The sequence below is a fragment of the Antechinus flavipes genome, chromosome 1 (genome assembly GCF_016432865.1).
Source record: "Antechinus flavipes isolate AdamAnt ecotype Samford, QLD, Australia chromosome 1, AdamAnt_v2, whole genome shotgun sequence".
Lineage (NCBI taxonomy): Eukaryota > Metazoa > Chordata > Mammalia > Dasyuromorphia > Dasyuridae > Antechinus > Antechinus flavipes.
The window spans coordinates 82,946,507-82,966,581 of record NC_067398.1 but is presented as its reverse complement, the minus strand read 5'-3'; the positions used below and the strand labels follow the sequence as shown (position 1 = coordinate 82,966,581).

General features: G+C 38.8%; 1 protein-coding gene across 1 annotated transcript in view; it reads right to left on the bottom strand.

Moving 5' to 3' along the window:
- CACNA2D2 (calcium voltage-gated channel auxiliary subunit alpha2delta 2) overlaps positions 1 to 20,075 on the bottom strand; it is a 441,743-nt gene that overhangs the window by 358,269 nt on the left and 63,399 nt on the right. Inside the window, exon 2 of the mRNA XM_051985848.1 lies at positions 11,467 to 11,548. Coding sequence (XP_051841808.1) covers positions 11,467 to 11,548 — 82 coding nt within the window. The remainder of the gene's footprint in view (positions 1 to 11,466; positions 11,549 to 20,075) is intronic.

The following is a 20,075-nucleotide window of genomic DNA, read 5'->3' as shown; positions in this document are numbered from 1 at the left end:
GATAAGGAAACAGGTTCAGAAAGATGAAGTGAATTACCTAAAGATACTCAGAAATAAAGAACAGGTCTCACTATTCCAAATCCATTTTGTTTTCTGAGTATGGACTAGACAGTGCCTAAGCTCTTTGTTATTCTCTCTTCTCAGGCTGCTGTGGCAAACAGTGTGGCAAGAAAGCTGGAAAGAGCGTGAGGAGCCACATAGACTCCAATTCTTCCTCTGATCTTTGCTAGCTTTGTCACCGGAAAGTCACTTAACTTGTTTAGCCTCAGTTTCCTCATCCATAAGAGGGAGATAAAAATGCCTGTTCTCACCTACAGGATTGTCAGAAGGATAACATAAGATAATGTATGTGCGGGTGATATATCTAATGTGTTGTAACATAAAGATAATAACATAGTATGTAAAAATGTCATTGTAAACTTTCAGGAGCAACATAAATGTCTTCCATTATTATTAGGGGTCCTTCTAACTCTGTCTGTGGTTTTTTAGGTTTTCCTCAAAGATAGTAACTCTTTTTTTAACCTTAACCACAACATTGAACAAAGAGAGGGGCACATCATCGGAATTAAAGGAATGATGTCTGATGTGAAGGTGGCAAGATGAAATGGGAGTGCTTGGTCTGTCCTGCATCCTGCCTGACAGCTGAAGGGTTAAGATGAACCTTCTCAGAACAACTGTCCTCCAACAGGATGAAATATTCAGTGCCACCTCGCTCTCGGACACCATATATCTGACCACAAATTTCACGCCTCATGTGACTCAACAGTTATGAGATTCCAGTCAATAATTGGAGTCCAGGTCCTTGTCCTTCCCTTGGGTGGCAGAGGTGGGCAGAGAGGAAGTGGGGTGGGTGGTCAGGACCAGCAAAATTCTCCAATTTTTCTTTCGAATCAATAAACAATACCTGACAAACTCCAAGGAGGCTCTTTCCATTGCAGCTATTTATCTAGGGCCCAGGGTCAGCTCCAGGCTCACAGGATAGAAACTGAACAGGGAAATGGCTTCTCATTATATATGTGAGGAGAAAAGAAAGTGTTCTTATCCACCACAAACCAGAATCTGGGCTGACAGACATTTGTATTCATGCACTGTTCACACACGCCATAAACTCATGGCTTACAACCCTGGCTAGGGGCCCACAAAAGGGTTCAGGCTCTGCCCTTGGGAAATCATTGTAGATGGGAGACAAAACTCCCTCTTAAGATAAAAATACAATATGAAATTAAAAGTCAAGTAATAACATCTGACAGCTTTATAGAAGTATCAACAAGTATCTATTGTGTGTCTACTATATATACAGCTATTCTGGATGGAAGACTACTTCCCTATCTTTAAGGGGGTTAGATTCTACTGGGAGTGATACAACATGTCCTTCATGAGTAAAGGCAAGATGGGCAGGGAAAGAGGAGGAGAGAAAGTGTCAGGGGAGAGAGAGAACAGAAGAAAGAGAAGGGAAAGGGAAAAGAGAAAGGGAGAGGGGAGGAAAAAGAGAGGGAGAAGGAGAGGATGAGGAAGAGAGACAAAGAGAGAGACACAGAGAGAGACAGAGAGACAGAGAGAGCGAAAGAGAGAGAGAGACAGTGACAGAGACACAGAAAGAGACAGAGACAGAGAGAGAGAAAGAAAGAGAGAAAGAGAGACAGACAGACAGAGACAAAGAGAGAGATAGAGAGCGAGAGGGAGGCAGAGAGACAGAGAGAGCAAAAGAGAGAGAGAGAGCAGAAGAAGGAGAGGGGAAAGGGGAGAAATGGAGAGGGGAGGAAAAAGAGAGAGAGAAGGAGAGGATGAGCAAGAGAGACAAAGAGAGAGACACAGAGAGAGACAGAGAGACAGAAAGAGATAGAGAGAGCGAAAGAGAGACAGAGACAGAAAGAGAGAAAGAGAGTGAGAGAGACAGAGAGAGACAAAGAGAGGGATAAAGAGAGCGAGAGGGAGACAGAGAGAGACAGAAACAAAGACAGAGAGAGACAGAGAGAGTGAGAGAGAGATTCAGAGACACAGAGAGAGAGACAGAGAGAGGGAGGGGGGGAAAAGGAAAGAGGAGAGAAAAGAGAGCAACAGAGAGAGAGAGAGAGAGAGAAACACACAGACAGACAGACAGACAGACACACACACACAGACACACACACACAAACTGACATATGAAGGGGCAATTTGAGCCTTGGAAGGAGTTAAGGATTTGAAGAGTTTAAGGAGAGGTAAGAATGTCTGAAGGTGATAGGAGACAGAATGCTAAGTTCCAGGAACACTGAGGAGGCTGGGTCATTAAAACACCTTAGCATTTCCAAAGCATTTGCACAGTTTTCTCATTTTGTGCCTCAAATGTTGTTTGAAGTAATAATAATGATAGTTATTATAATACCTTCCCTTACTATACAGCTTTTAGGGAACAAAGTTTCTTTGTTTACAACAACCCTATGAGGTCAGGAATATAAATATTATTATCCTTACTTACAGATGAGCAAACAGGCTTGAACAGGCAAAGTGATCTATGTGTGGTCATACAATGGCTAATAAAAAATAGCAGAACAGAGATTGTGATCCAAGCTTCCTGTCACATTGTAAGGCCAGTGTCCATTCCACTCTCTCCCACTGCAGTCAAGCCAATCAGTCAACAGTATTTTATTAAATGATTCCCTTGACAGTAATAGGGGAGTTCAGAAGGTGTTATTATATACTCATTTTGCAGACGAGGAATTGGAGGTCTATATCAAAGAAATTATTTGCCCGGGGTCAGGCAGTGGCAGAACTTGGAATCCTGGTCTTCCAGCCTAATGAACATTCTTTCCCTTTGGCAGGCTGTCTCTCACAAAAAGAGGGTCCCTGGCTCTTCTGCCCCCATATTCTGCCAGTGAGGGCTATGAATCATGGAACACCCAGATTTAAGAATTTATAATTTGTAATAAACCTGAAAGCACTGGAAAGATGTATATTGGGCAAAAGGAGGCTTCATCAGGGTGCCATTATTAGCTTGCTGAAAGAAGGAAAAATTCAGGAGTTTTATATTTTGGGGGAGGTCCCTCTTCCATCAAAGATGGCATGGGATAGTAGATAGAGCCAATGGGTATGGAGTCAGGAAGAGAGTGATTCAAATCCCACCTTAGACACTTATCAATTGACTGATGTTGGGCAAGTCCCAAAGCAATTTCCTAAGGTTTATCTCTTAAGTCACAGAAAAGATTCTACACATCTTTGAAGTCTTCTTTCATTTCCCCCTGACCTTACCCAGTGAAAATGACTTTTCTACATATCTCTCAGCTCTCCTTCACCTTCTTCCTTGTAATATACTATGTAATATATTGTCTCTTTGTCTCTGTCTGTCTCTCAATCTGTCTCTCTTTCTTTCTTTCCTCCAACCCCATTAGACTATAAACGTCTTGAGAGCAAGATTATTCCTCTATCTACCTTTGTATTGCTGGTGGCTAAGCATACTGTCTTGCACATATCTAGGAGTTAAATAAATGTTAATTTGAAGGAAAATGAAGAAGCAGTATAGGGGCAGCTAGGTGGTGCAGTGGATCAGAGCCCTAGCCCTGAAGTCAAGAGTACCTGAGTTCAAATCTGGTCTCAGTCACTTAACATTTCCTAACTGTGTGACCCTGGGCAAGTCACTTAACTTCAATTGCCTCAGCACAAAAAAAGAAGCAAAATAAAGCATACTAGGCAAATACATGACTGACCAAAAAGGAGATACTGCATAGAATCTCCAAACCATCAGAGGACCACCTTCAGTCCCTTAGGTAAATGCTCTGTAAAAGTGTGGTGGAAAACTCGGCTGAGAATTGTTTCTCAAGAGCTGCTTGAAATGTTGTGGAAAGCTTGCAATCTACATTTGTGGAGGAAGCACCCATACCTAAGGATAGACATTGTAAAGAATAAAAATAAAGGAAGGAAATGTGGGTAAATGGAGAGAATGCTAGATTTAAAATCAGGGCCCTGCAACTTCCACTAATTTGCTCTGTGGCTTTGAGTAGGTCAGTGCATCTCTTGTAAGTGTGGGTTCTTTATCATAAATGAGGAGGATTGAATGAGATGATCCCTAAGGTCACTGTGAATTCTAATTTTGCAACTTTTTGATTTCCTACAATATCCCTAGTACGAGATTGATTTGGCTCTGTCAATGCTTAATCCAGGACAGCCAAAGTCCAGGAAGGGTATCAAGGGATAGTAGGTCTGAAGATTATGTTCCCTGAAGGAAAGAGGGATGTTCAGCCTGAGGAGGGGAAAGGGGAGAGGAAGTGTGTTTCAAATATCAAATATCTGAAGGACTGTTCCTATGGATGAAAGAGCAAACTTCTTCTGTGCCTTCCCAGAGAGCAGAACTAAGGGCAATGAACCAACAGGTGATACTCGGAAGATATTAACTCAACACAAAAAAGAACATCTTGACTCTGATAGCTGTCCAACAAAGGAATGAGGTGCTCCCAATCCCTGTGAGTGTTTGAACAGTGACTAGAGATTTATCTGTTAGGGACATTTGCACTGGAGAGGTTGAATTAGAAAACCTAAGAGCCCTTCCAACTTTATAATCTTTAAAAAGTATAATACTTCAGAGAAAAAGGAAATCAATTACAGGTACCACAATCAAGAAGCTCTCTCAGAAAGATAGGACTTTCTCTGAAGGACAGGGAAGGTTTGAAAGAGCATGAGGAAGAGCATTTGTTCCAGGCTTAGTGTACAAAATAGGCTCTGGAATATCTGAGGTTAAGAAGAATGGGGAACATGAGGAGATCAACCTTCTTGTAATCAGCTGTGCATCATGGAAAGAAAAGGAAGAGGGAGAAGAGATTTATGGAATAGGAACCATATCAAAATTGAGAATATCATTTAGAGAGAGGGACAGAAGGAGAGAGGGAGATGGAGAGGGAGAGACATACAGACAGAGACATGGAGAACGAGAGAGGGAGGGAAAAAGAGAGAGACAGAGAGACAGAGAGAGAGACAGAGAGAGACAGACAGAGAGAGAGAGAGAGAGAGAGAGAGAGAGAGAGAGAGAGAGAGAGAGAGAGAGAGAAATTGTCTTAACTCTTTGTGTATCTCAGCACCTGGCACAGGATTCTGCATAGGGTAAGTACCTTAATAAAAGCCTCTTGAATGAAAGAATTATGAGCTGAAAGGACCTTACAGACCATCTAGTTCAACTTTCCCATTTAACTATTAAGCAAAGTGAGGCCAAAAGACAGGAAGAATCACACTGTGACAGAGCTAGGATTTGAAAACCAATATTCCAATTTTCAGTCCAGTTCATTATAGCCAGTCCAGTCCCTCAGGCTGTATGGGAGATGCTTATATACCCATACCCTACACCACCCAGGAGTATTTCAAGTACCCTCCTTTAGAAATGCCTCTCAACAAAATGAAGAAGCAGCTAAATGGTGCAGTGAACTCAAGTTATACATAACCTCAGTTTATAGGTATATGGAACATTGTGTTTTTCAGTTGTTTCTGAGTCTTATGACACCATTGAGGATTTTGTTGGCACAGATACTAAAGAAGTTCACCATCTTCTTTTTCAGCTCACTTTACAGATGAGGAACTTGAAGCAAAAATTTTCAAGTCATTTCCTCAGGAACATATAGCTTGTAAGTGTCCGAGGCCATATTTGAATTCACAAAGATGACTCTTCCTGTTGCCAGGCCTGGCACTCTATATACTGCACCATTTCGTTGCCTAAATGGAGCCTTACACACTATCTAATTCAGTCTTCTCATTGTAAAACTAGGAAAACTGAAGTTTAAAAAGTATAGTGACTTGCCCAAGATCACAGAGCATGTCAGTGGCAGTGTCAAGACCCCAACCCATTGAAAGCAATAAAAGTTGCATTTCAGAAAATATCTATCCAAAAAAAAAAAAAAGGAAAAAAAAGAAAATATCTATCCAGTCCAATCCTCTCATTTTACAGATAAGGAAACTAAGGCACAGCCCAATCTTTCTAATTAATTCTCATCTATAAATATTCAGTGGATTTTAATTTGTTTTTCCACATTGGGAAACTGACATTTCTTCAGTAGGTAGTGGGTCAAGCCAATGATGGTGACCATTTAGCATAAAAAGTAATGGAAACCCAGCAGATAGAGAGCTTGCCACAATCTCAGTGATGTGAGGAAGGAGACCTTGTGGTCAAATATTATATACTTCCAGAAGAGAGAAAATATTGCTCAACACCATGGATTCAAAAACTTTTCTGCTCTAAGTGGATCCTGAATAGGCTAGGAGATCTCTAGACCTCAGAGACTCAGGATCAGAGACCCTGGAACCTTCAGATATCCTTGTTACTTATGCAATATAACAAATTAAATAGTTACTAAATACTTATTTGTGTATCAGGCACTGTCCGAGGTGCTAAGTAAAGATGAAAATGAAAGTCTTTGCCCTCAAAGGATTTCTGTTGGAAAGAGAAGGGTGAGCAAGAATTATAGCAAATATACATAAGTAAAAACAGAGTGAAGAAAATTATATAAAGGAATGTGAAGACTCAGAGAACAATAATACCCCAAGGTAGGTAGGCTCTCTAAAGGCCTTGTGTAGGAGGTGGTACCTGAACTGAGCTTTGAAGGCTGCTAGGGATTCTAAGAGGTACAAGAAAGGAGAGATTGCATTCCAGATATGAAAAACAATTTGGGCAAAGGCGTAGAGGTGGGAGATGGAATGTCTTGAATGAGAATGAGAATAAAGAAACATTTATCAAGCCAGTCTGATTAGAACAGAGGAAGACAGTAATAATATATATTTTTAAAAAGATTGTAAAAGTAAATGGGATTCTTGTTGTGAAGGCCTCTTATTTACCTGGTTAAAAGTTTTGCATTTTTATCCAAGTTATAATAAGAATACATAATTAATGATAATAATAAGTAGTAATGATAATATTACTATTACTAATAATAACAATAAGAAGAAATCAGAATAAAGAAGTGACATGGTTGAAAAAATGCCAACTGTCTCAAGGATGGATTGGAGAAGGGAAGAGACTGCAAGCATCGAGATCAAGTAGCAAACTGTGGCAATAGTCCAGGAAAGAAATGACAGTGGAAGAAAACTATATATATGGAGAGATGGGGTCAAATGTGAGAGATGCTGTGGAGGAAGAATTCAAACTTGACAATTGATTGGATATGGGAATAAGGGAGAGAGAATAGTGAGGGGTGACTCTGAGGTTGCAAATCAAGATAACTGTTAGGATGGTGGTGACCTCAACAGAAAGAGAAACTTCCAATTCCATTTCCAAAAGATGAAAAATATTAATCAAACATCAAAGGAAGAAAACAAACCTCTCACCAGAAGCTGAACATCTGTAGCCTTAGGTTGATGACACTGATGACATAGACGGGCAATGTCTCTGATCGAGACAGCAAGAACCTCACATCCTCAACTTGGATGAAGGTTGAAAACAATTAGGGTCACTAATTGGGGCTCTGAGACAATGCAAACATACTTGGATAGATGGTTAGGACCCCTAAATAATCTCTTTCTTGGTGAGTAATTCAATATTCTATTTGTTTCTAAGTCTAAAATCAATAACTTCCAGAGCCAAAGAGAGTCCAGTAAATTGTGACTTCATTCAAAATGTGTTATTCCTGAGGGCATTTTATAAACCTCTGTGAACCCTCAATTAATGATGGGTCCACTTCATACTCTTGGGGAGTGCAATTTTTTCATTTGCACATTTTTCTTCTCACTCAAAGATCATGGAATTCAGAGCCAGAAGTGACCTTAGTGATCATCTAATCCAACTTCTTATTTTACAGTTTGGGAAATTGAGGCTCAGAGAAAGAAAGGGATTGGCTCAACATTCTAAAGCTAGTAAATGGCAAAACTGGTATTTAGATGTAGGTCTTGTACCTTTGAATCCAATAATGATAAATGAGCATCCATTTAGGTGCTATTATTCTTGAAAGCAATAAAACCACATTTCTTAAAAAGTATTTTCTATCTGAAACCACTGGCAAAGTCAGCTTGACCGGGTCATCCATTATTCTGAGCTAGGAAGTATTTCATGGGAGAGACAGTGATGAAGCCTCTCAAAGTTCAATAGCTATTCCTGAGGGTAAGGGTAAAAAGTCTTCCTCAATATTTAAAGTTTCAAGAGAGGTATAGCATTGGCCATCCTGATGGTGCTATAAAAAGAAGTATGATATCAAGCAATAATTCTTCTGTCTTCTGCCTTTGTGTGGTCAGACCTTGTGGTGCATGCCCGGTGGTGGGAAGCATATATAAATGACATCGATAGGTTAGAGTACATCCAGGTGAGGCTGACCAGGATAGATAAGGACCATATGTTAGGAATGTCATGGTAGGGATGGGGAAGGAACAACAGTTGAAGGGGCCTCAAAGGACATTTTGTCCAGCCTCTTTATATCATGGATAAGAAAACTGAGACCCAGAGAAATTAAGTGATTTCCTCAATGTCACAAGTGGAACAGAGGGGACTTAGACATGGGTCCTTCCCAACATATTTAGGCAGCTTTTTCATTATACCTTCAAGGACAGGTCAAAAATAGGATGATTACTAAGGTCCTTCTAGGTTGGAAATTCTGTGCTTCCCATAGGAAGAAATCATTATGATTCATTGGCAAATGAATCATATGTGGCATGGGGAGAGACTGAAAGGGAATGGCTACAGACAAGGTAAATCCCTTATGGAGTCTTTCTTGCCCTCAGGCATTCAAAAGCATGGCTCACATGCTGGGAATACATTCTCCTTCTTATTTGCACTTGTTAAAATCCTTGTTTCCCTTCAAGGCTCAGCCTGGGCACCTCTTCTTCCTTAGAGTCTTCCGTGATTCATTCCCAGAGCTGAAAAGAATGTCAGACTCCTCCAGTTTTTTGAGAGTCCATGCTGGACCTTTCTTTGTCCTTGTTGTATTCTCCCTTGTCTTATCATTATCTCTATACCGGTCACACCTCAATACTTCAGGGATCTGTAATTGTGTCAATGTGGGAAGTCCATCCACCAATGCAGGTCCCAATGCCAGCCCCTTTAGAATTCAATTAAAGGCTTTTGATGTCTTGGAGAGGGGGAGGAAAAGGAGGAAGGAAGAAAAATTTGGAACTCAAAATCTTACAAAGATGAATATTTAAAACTATCTTTATATATAATTGGAAGAAATAAAATACTATTAAGTAAAAAAAAAAGTCATAGTATGGAAAATGTGCTGATTTGTCCTTGCACAACAAGTATACTCACTATCACCAGGACCACATTTGTGGGCAGACCCTCCCAGAGCCCATCTTCCTCTGACCCAACCCTCGAGAATCTAGGATCACCCCCATGTCATGATTAGACATTGGAGCAGGCTATTCCATGTCGTGGCCTCCCATCAAATATAAAAAATCCTTTCAAGGGTAGGACCTGTGTAATAGCTGTCCATGTATCCCCCAGAGCCTCAGCAAGACACTCTGCTTTGGACATCACAGATACAAAAGTAACATTTGTTTCCTTGCAATGAATTGAATTAAATCAAATTGCAGATGTCACAGTGAAAACTCCGAATCTCCAGAGGACAATAACAAACCTACAGGGGAGAAGCATCAAACCTTGCCTAGGAATCACAAATTCCCTGACTCTGCTGCACTCCTTCCTCCCATTATCTCACCCCCACAATCACCCACCCACAGTGGTAGCCAAAACAGTCAGGCACACCCAATGGGGCCCTGCCAATCCATGGAGCTTGTGTCTTCTCCCTAAACTGGGGACACTCTGCCAACACTTGGGTGCTTGAATCAATGAGCACACATGAAATTAGAGTCCCCAGCTACATCTTGTAAATTGTCCCCCAAAGAAGAAAATGATTTATGCCTCAACAGACAAACTCACAGACTACTACCTGTGATGATGGGGTGAGAAGAGCATCAAACATTCATAGTGGTAAGCTATAAACAGATGTGGCTTGCTCTAGAGAAGTGAGAATATAGATCAGATCCTTACAGGCTCTGTAGTGATATAGAAAACCACAAATCAACACTATCTATATTGCATTGCATTTTTATTTCTTTTGATAAACATTTCCCAATTACATTTTAATTTGGTTCAAACCACATTTGGAAATGTTGAAGCCATATATTTGAAACTTTTAGTGTGGATGATACACAGACACACACGTATATAAAGTATAAAAACAAAATTCAGAGAAATAGAATAAGTAGAAAAGTCAGCTAAGGGATATGGTGAATATAGTCTAGACCTGGAGTCAGGAAAATCTGAGCTCAAATCCATTTCAGACACTAGCAGTATTATCAAGGGCAAGTCAATTAACCTCTACTTGCTTCAATTTTGTCTTCTGTGAAATGGGGATGATAATAGTATCTACCTTCCAGGATTATTGTAAGAATGACATAAGATAGTATTTGTTAAGCATTTTGAAAACCTTAAAATACTCTGTAAATGATAGTTATTATTATTATTATCATTATTATTATTATTATACCTAAGGTGAACCACAACTTAGGTCCAAAGACAAAAAAATTGATAAAATATGAACTAGTCTGTCTACTTTTTCTTTCCTAATTATTTCTTCAATGTAACTTGGTATTCTCTGTTAACCCTGGCCTGCTTCTTCAGACACCAGCTTCCCTCTTTTCTGATGAATAGGGCAGTGTTGTAAGAAGGCTAATTTCCTATAGGCATAGTCATTAGCCTCCCACATGGAGTGAGCCCCAATGAGAGGGCCCATCACTTCATGCCCCTAAACTACCACATTTCCATTTATACGATGATTGGTTAGAAGCAGTTTAACATGACATTAAGACATGTTTCATAGTGTTCTAATGTGATGATTGATTATTCTTCTCATCACATCACTATCTCTAAACATTAACATAATCTTCCAAAGACTTAATACAGCATATCTTAGCTAATCAATCACCCTTTACTCTAGACCCTTAATTCTTCATTTTTGCTAAGCACACATTTCTGTACTTGCCTCCCAGTTCTGTTCACAAGCTAGCTTCCCTTCTATCTGGGTCAGCTTGCCCTGGACTTTTCTGAGTGAGGTCTCTATACACTGTCTAATATAATCGCATTTTCATGTTTGGCCTAATACCAAAAGGTCCTACTTAGCAGTATGATCACTTTGCTGAGTCTTCTTTTCACACAGACCCTTTTCTTAACCAACATTTAACTAAGTGCTTCTGACTGGATCAGCCCTGTTTGTGCCCTGAAAGCAGATTTGCTGAGCCCAATTTTGCTATGTGAAAAATTTGTTAAATTCAAATGTGCTTGTGGAAATGCAGATAATTTCCATGACAAAAAGCTATAATCACTGCAGAAGTCATAGTTTAGTCTACTAGCTGTAGGAAGAAAAGACTAAACATATATGAGGATATATGTATATTCTGTTCATTTCTAATTGCAAAAACAGTGGTAAAAACAGAACGAATATCTCCATGATGTTCAGCATCCTGTCAGAACAGAAAGGATCCACTCCAAACAGTAAGAAAGGACTGGAAGAAAAAGCCAAAAGAGATTACCTCTCTCAGCTGCTTGACCCCACCAAAGATTCTCATCACTCCATCAATCTCTTGTTCCAGCCTTCGAGACCAGTACTGCATCCTGTAAGAAAGGGAAGAACACACAAACTCAAAGGAAGCTAGTAACAGAACCCAATACTGGGTCTAAGGAGGATAAAAGGAAACCTTTCTGCCTCATGTTTTATTTCCATTCACCATGAATAGGTCCCAAACCAAAAATACACAAAGTATTTCTTTCAGCTTAGGTCACGAGCATCAGAATTTAATTTATACTTGGGGGGAGGTAGAAAAAAAGAAATGGAAAAAAAAATACCATATTTTGCAGTTCTCCCTTTAGCTGAAGTAGAAGAGAAAAAAATTATGCAATAGGTAACCGCCCCCAAAAATTAGAACAACTTGAGATTTAAATGGACCAGTGAAGCTAACTAAATGAAGGATCAACATCACCCCCAAGATGATTACCCCCAATTTTGTAATATGAATTATCACTCAGATATATTTATTCTAAAATATGAATATTCACATATTAGCTTTTTGTAGGAGGAAGATCTGTATGGTTAGATCTTTTAAAAGTTCTTTGGGTCATAGAATTTAGAGATGAAAGAATTTCAGAGATCATTTACAATAGTAATGTCAAACTCAAATAGAAATGGGGGCCACTAACCTAAACATAAGGATCCTGGGACTCCATATCGACTTAGAAAACCACATAATAATATTATTTATGTACTAATGTATTATTTATTTTGGTAAACATTTCCCCACTTTATATTTATAGTAGCTCTTTTTGTGGTGGCAAAAAAAAATGGAAATTGAGCGAATGCCCATCAACTGGGGAATGGATAAACAAGTTGTGGTATATAAATGTAATGGAGTACTATTGTGCTATAGAAATAATGAGCATATGGATTTCAGAAAAACCTGAGAAGACCTACAGGAACTGATGCAGAGTGAAATAAGCAGAATCAGCAGAACATTATTCAGTGTAATAGCAACATGGTTCAATGATCAACTGTGAAGGACTTAGCTATTCTCCAGAATACAATGATCTAAGATAATATCAAAGAATTCATGATGGAAAATGCTATTCATATCCAGAGAAAAAACTGGTGAACTCTGTATGTGGATTGAAGCATACTATTTTCACATTTTTTCTATTTTTTTCCTTTTGATCTGTTTCTTCTTTCACAACTACTAATATGGAAATATGTTTTACATGATTGGACATATATAATCTATATTAAATTACTTACTATTTAAGGAATAGAGGAAGCGAGAGAAAGATGGTGTGAGAAAATTTTAGAAGTCAAAATTTTGCAAAAAATAATTCTAAACATTGTCTTTACATGTATTTGGAAAACAAAATACTATAAAAATTTTCCTAATTTTATTTGAATTTAGGAAAGCCATGTTCAGCAATGGTATAAACCTCCTTTTTGACAACTCTGATCCAGACCACCCTCCTCATTTTACAGATCATACAGATGAGTAAATTGAAGTCAGGGAGTGAGTTCTTCAACTTCACAAATCCAGCAAGTGGCAGAGCCTAGACAAAGGGCTCCTCAGGCTGCAGCTCCTGGTCTAGGCTTCTGATCACACCAGGCTGCCCGACTCTAACGGATGAACTCAAAAGGTTTTTCACCTCTGAGAGTGCATATTTCTCTTCTGGATAGGAATTAGAATGCTTCTGCCCAGGTGATCCATCTCAAAGGATTCTTCCACATCTAACATTATAGACTTCTCTTCTCTACAGGGATGAGACAGTATGATATAGTAAAAAGGACAGGAGACCTGGAGTCAGGTGAATTATTCCTAATTCCATCTCTGACACTGATTAGTCATGCTACCATGAACAAGTCATTTTTTTTTCTAAAATTCATCTTTTTTTCATCTTTAAAATGGGTATAATACTTGCATTGCCTTGTACATACTTGAACAAGGCTATTATGAGAAAAAAGTCTTTAAAATGGGAATTATTAATAATAATAATTAATCTGAGCTTTAATAAAGAAAAGCATGGACCATGGGTGAGAGGCCCAAGGATATGCATAATCTAGATGATCCTTAAACCCTTTCTGTTCAGTTTTTGAATATATTTGACGAGTTTTTTGGTTTTGTCTTTAGGGTTGTTGGTATTGGTAGATTTTTTGATGTACTAAAAATTTCAAAATTATGTGTTCCTTAAGTTAATATTCAAATGAGATACTGGGTAAAGAGGGAAGATAGCTCAGGAGAATTCAAAATCCTACATGAAGGCAGCTTGACATTAAACCATGGGCTCACAAAGTAGACAGTGAAGAGATGATTAGGACACACCCTACACTGACAGCAAGAAAACTTGGAATTGATCACTGACTGATGGACTGTATCTACCTCTTATTAGATGAGTGACCTTAGAAAACTCTTTCTTTCTCAGTTTCCTCATCTATAAAATGGGGTTAAATAATAAGCACACCAGCTCTCTTCCAGAACTGTTCGGAGGACCAAATGAGATAATATATTTAAGTATCATGGTAAAGAGGATAGGGCATTAGGTTCAGGGTTAGGAGAGACCTAAAAAAGCATTTTGCTCATTTCTAGTCTTGTGGTCTGAACCACATCGCTTCATGTGTCTGGATGCTAGTTTTTCTTGCTGGACAGTGAAGAAAAATGGACTAAGATGGTCTCTTAGATTCTCTCTGGCTCTGACTCCCATGATTCACCAACCATGACATAGTTGATATAGGACCACAAAATTCTACCTCCATGTGGTATCACATAACCTTCATTGCATTAGGAACCAGGACACTTGCTTTCTAGTCTTGGCTATATCTCCAACTGGGTCTGACCTTGACTGTGCCCTTCTCCTCTCTGAGCCTTATGGGTTAAATGAGTATGTTGGACTAGTAGGTCTCTTTAAGGGCCCTTGAAGCTGTTGATGTTCTATGACTATGAGGGACCAGATCTCCACAAGAAAAATATTGCAGAGACAAGCTGTGCTGATTCTGTAAGCTCTAAGGGGAGGAAGGGAAGGAAGAGGAAGAAAAATGCAGAGGCTGAAAATCTCCCCCACAAACTCAGTCTTAGAAAGGCCCTTTGCCACAAACACTCTGAGAGAGAAATTGGTTCCACTAACCCCTCACCACAAAGACACTAAATTGTAGCTCATCCTCCCTCTCCAGGAGCCCCTCAGTTGCTTGCTTGTCTGCTGCCCCATCATTTTCATATTTTTCATGCTCTTTATTGATATGAAATTGCTTATCTCTAAGTGCCTTTAAGTGCTAAATTAACCAAGAGGAGGAGGTGTGAGCAGGAGGACACTGTCCAGGAGCAGAGAGCAGGCAGGCAACTGCTGGGTAAGGGAGTATTTATTGGGAAAGCAGTAGAATGGCATAGGGAGTTGAGGAAGAGGGAACCAAAGTCTTTATGAAGAATCCTTCTTTGTCCACTTAACAAAAACAATAATTTTTTTCAAAACATATGCATAGATAACTTTCAACATTCACCTTTGAAAAACTTTGTGTTCCAGTTTTTTTCCTCCCTACCCCCTCCCCTAGATGGCAAGTAATTTCATATGTTAAACATGTGCAAAAGAACAATAATCTTTCATCTGTATACGATTTGTTTGTTTATGGAACAGCATGGCATAGTACAAAGAGCACTCTTTCCAAAATAAAAAGGCTTGTGTTCAAGTTCTGACATGGACACTCTCTGGCCATGTGACTGTGGGCAAGCCACTGCCACTCTATAAAATGGAAATGATGCTTGAATGACTTTGCCATTATTGTTCTTCTAAGAAAAGAGCTTTATAAATACCATTCTACACATCATGTATCCACCATCCATGATCTAGAGCATTCTGTAGGAATGTGAGCTTATTAGCATAGTATGAGAGAGTTTTGAGCTTTGATTTTTCTCAAGGTCACACAGAAGTAGCAATTATTAGATCTTGAACTAGAACCCAGCTCTTCTCGTTCTCTGTCCCGAGCAATAGCTCTCACCCTCTGCATTCTGCCTGTCATTCCTTATCTTAGTTGAGTTTCCCAACTTTGTGAGTCTAACTGGACAGAGGTTATTTCTATTTTATATATGAGAAAATCCCGGCTCAGATTGGGGAAGACACTTGTCCAAAGCCACAGAGTGAGTTAAAACCACTGTGGGTGAGAAGCCAATTGGAGATTGATTTCCAGGTTAGGATCCTTTCTGCCAGGCAGTGGCGCTGCTACAATCTTCAAGGGCTGCTCCAGCTTAAAACTTTGGGGCTGTGAATAGAGCCAGGAGGCTATCAGGGAGGTAGAATGGGTAGAGTATGCAGAAGTAGGGAGAGCAGGGAACACTTTCAGGAAATACTAGGAAGAGGTTCAAACATAATTATGAAGATCAGGAAAGCATAATGACAGAGCTGGGATGGGGCAAGGGGTCAATTGATCATTAGACTTCTCAGTAATCTCTCTTTTACTGTCTCCTCCCTCTAGTTATATCTTCCAAAACCTAGTCTTATGGAGGGGCAGAGGAACTGGAAAGGCAAAGATTGGCCAAAGAATAATGAATGCTGGTCCTTTCTCCTAGAATATGGAAAAAAAACCCTCCCTCCTCTGATTCTCAGATACCTATAAAAGGAGGAGTTTTGCCAAGATGATCTCCAAGACTTGGATAAGATGAATCAGAGAACCTGGGCTTGAATCCTGCCTCAGATAATTTACTATTTGACCCGAGTGCTTGCCCTGTCAGATCCCTATTTCTTCATCTAGAAAATAAAGGGAGTTGGAGTGGAAAACTCCTCTAGTCCCTTCTAGGTCCAAATCTACGATCCCTCTGATTACACATTAGTCCTTTGTAAAGTTAGGGTGGGATGGTTTATAGATGTGATTCAGGCACATATTTTCAGACTTTTTCAATATATTGATCAGCTTTGCTGATTTTTCTTCTTTTTAAAAATATTTATTATATAGGCTGGCTTTCTGAAAGAGGAAGGGAAGGTGATTGAAATTTTGGTAATGTTAAAAATAGCAAAAGTTTTTTTTTTTTTTTAAGAAAAAGAACTCATGAAGAGAGATAAAGAGTACAGAACAAATCCTGAGTCCTAGAGTCCACAAGTCTGGGCCTGAGCTACAATGAGGCTTCCTAGCTGTGTGACCTTGGAAAAATTAATTAGCCTCTTTGATTTTCATTTATCTGTTAAAAAAGAGAATCCTTGAGTTATTTAGCCAAAGGATTCTGGTAAGGAAAGTACTTTAGACACTAGAAAGCATACAGACATAGGGAACTACTATTACTATTGTGTAACATCAGTTTCAGTAGCTTCTCTCAAAAAGATTACAGATGCTATTACTTTATATTTAAGAATTAAAAGAATATTGAGACTATTATTCGAGTGAATTTGTTTCCCTATCCTGACCAAAGTGTGACTAAGTAAGCCACAGTTTAAAAAAAGAGAGAGAGAACTTCTTTCCTAAGAGAACTGTTTTAAGCTTTTATCTTTCAAAGGAACATTATAAAGGGAATTCTTGAACAACTTTGGCTGCTATTCTGAGAAAATTGAACAGGGGCACTGTGTTTCCAAAATTGACAAGGCAAAAGTGAGCATTAAGATCAGGGAGTGAGCAATGAGCATTTGAGATGACTTTAACTATAATCATTCTTAGAGCTGAAATACTAATAATTGTTTACATCTTTGTTTTACAATTTGTTATACTGTTGTTCAACTGTATCACCAGTGACTGATATGTATTTAAACCTAGGAGATTAGGAGTTTTGAAATATATAGGGATGAACAGTTACTTTTAGGAAAAGTAATTTCTCTAGTTTTTAAAGTAAATAATATTCTAATAAAATGAAACGAGAGGTCAGGGATGATTGATAAAGAGAAGTTGCAATTTTAGTGATTAATAATAAAAAAATTTAAACATATGCCTAGGTTATGTTGGAATTTGGGATGACTAGAATGAATATAAGCCAAGTAGCAAGGTGAGTGGAAAACTACATATACTGACCCATCTTTAAACTTTGTTGCAATTAACATCATCACCACCACCATTATCATCATTGTTGTTATCTCATCATCATCATAGCTGTTATCTGGATCTAACCTATATTTCCATACTGACCACATATTACTCACCGTCACACATTTCTAGCCTAGCCAAAATGCCTTACTTGCTGCTTGCAGCACACAATATTCTTATTGCTATGCATTTACACAGACTGCCCTCCATGCCTAAAATACTTTCCTTTCTTACCTCTTGGAATCTCCAGTTCCCTACCAGGCTCTGATCAAATGCCACCTTCTCAAGAAGCTTTCCTGATTTCTGCCCTTGCTAGTACCTCAACCCAAGATTAAGTTGTAATTATTATGTATGTTTCTTATACTTATCTTTGCATGTGTTGCATCTTTCCACATAAGCTCCTTAAGAACAGGGACTATTTTGCTTGTCTTTGCTCTTGCCTTTGCAGCCCCAGCGTCCATCGTAATACCAAGAATATAGTTTAATAAATACTTGTTAAATGGAATTTAATCACAGAATTTGAATGAGATGGGACCTGAGATGGGATTTTAGTCCAAACCTTTGGTTTTACAAAGGAGGAAATTGAGCCCTAGAGAGGGAAAGGAAGCTAAGTGAAGCTAGAGCTCTAACAAATACAGGCCTTCTGAGCTAAGCCTGATGTTTACAATCCAAGTAAGACAGAAAATATAGCATGGCAGGTGTGTCAGGGAAAGATAGACCAAAGGAACACCAACTTATCAGATATAAAGCAAGAGCAATATGAACACTGTGTGCAGGCAAAAGCCTCGCTTTAAGAAAATCCATGAAAATTCATGTCTATAAGTCAACAAGTTTTATAAAGTGTGACTGGATAGAATGCTGGGCCTGAAGTCAGGAAGACTCATCTTCCCAAGTTTAATTATGGCTTCAGACACTCACTATCTGTGTGACCCTTGGCAAGTCACTTAACCCTGATTGCCTCAGTTTCCTTATCTGTAAAAATGAGTTGGAGAAGAAATGTAAAACCACTCCAGGATCTTTGCCAAGAAAAGCCCAAATGGGATCACAAAGAGTCAAACATGACTGGAAAATGAGTGATTTATTAAATGTTCACTCTGTGTCAAGCACTGCACCATACTTTTTTTCTAGGACAGGAGCCATATCTTATATAATTCTGTTTTTACATTGTACCATCTGTCCTCCAGTACCTTCCCCAAAAATCCAGCCCTGGCCTGGGGCAATTGGAAAAGAGACTGGATAACCATTGAATAAGAAGGGAAATGAATTGTCCAAAGTCACCTTGAGCTACTTCTAATTCCAAGGTCAGTCACATAGGATTCACACCAAAGTTGACATTAGAGATCATCTAACCTCATCCCCTTATTTTACCAGTGGGAAAACTTGGGTCTCTTTCAGCTCTGTATTCTGTTTTATAGTGCCAGTGGATGATTGTATATATATATATATATGGATTTGAGGCTCTTTAAATAATAAGCTCCCCAAATATTGTTATTAATAATCATACCAAGACAGAATGGTGTAGTGGGTAGACAACTTCATCAAAACAAAGAGAACTACATTCTAATTTCAATTGTACCTCTGGCTTATTTTACTTTCTGAGCCTCAGTTTCTTCATCTATAGAATGTAGGTGATAAATTTATATAATCTTTGAGGACTCCATAGCTCTACTAGACTAGGATTCTCACAAAACGTAAAATTCAAACCTTATCTACAGAGCAGTCAGAAATTAAGATAAAACATTTCTGACATGATCTTGGAAGTCAATGGAAAGACATAATCAGTTTGTAGAAAACCTTTAGTGAAAATAATGATCATTTAAAGTGAGGTATACTTAGAATTGCCATCTCTCTCTCTCTCTCTCTCTCTCTCTCTCTCTCTCTCTCTCTCTCTCTCTGTGTGTGTGTGTGTGTTTTAAGAGAGAAGGTCATGATTATGCAATATTCATATCTAGGGGGAAGTACTGAAGGTGGAGCCAAGGGTTGTAGTAGAAAGAAAGAGCTCTTTCTTTTCCCTTAGTAGCATTATATCTCTTTTATCTGTAGGGAAAGTGAGAACTAAGTTGGTAGAATGAAATAGTCCACGTAATCAAACAGCACAGTAAATGAAAGAACAATTTAATTCAATTCAATGCTAAAAGATCACATTAATATAATATTTACTTTCTTTCATTTAACCCTCTCATTTATAATCAGCCTATGAGGATTCATGTACTATAATTATCTCCATTTCAGAGACAAGAAAGCTGGTTCAGATTGTGATATATCTAGGGTCACACAGCCAGTCATTCAGATAGGATCTGAACTTAGAGCTTTCTGACTCCAAGTCCATTGTCTATTCAGGAACTTCAATGGGCAATGTTAAGAATCCATATTCCATCATCTGTCTAAAATATCTGTCCCTTTAATACATCCTATAGTTTCAAACCTCTGTCTTTGCTATGCCTATAATTTCCTTTGCCTGCTGCTCAACATAGGGATCTCTTTTTCAACCTTTAAACCTCGATTCTATAATATTTCCCATGTCTAAGGTACCTCCTCAATTCCCATGAAGTAGGTAGCTTAACTATAATTATCCCCATTTTACAGAAGAGGAAGGGAAGATCAAAGAAGGGAAAGAATCAGAGC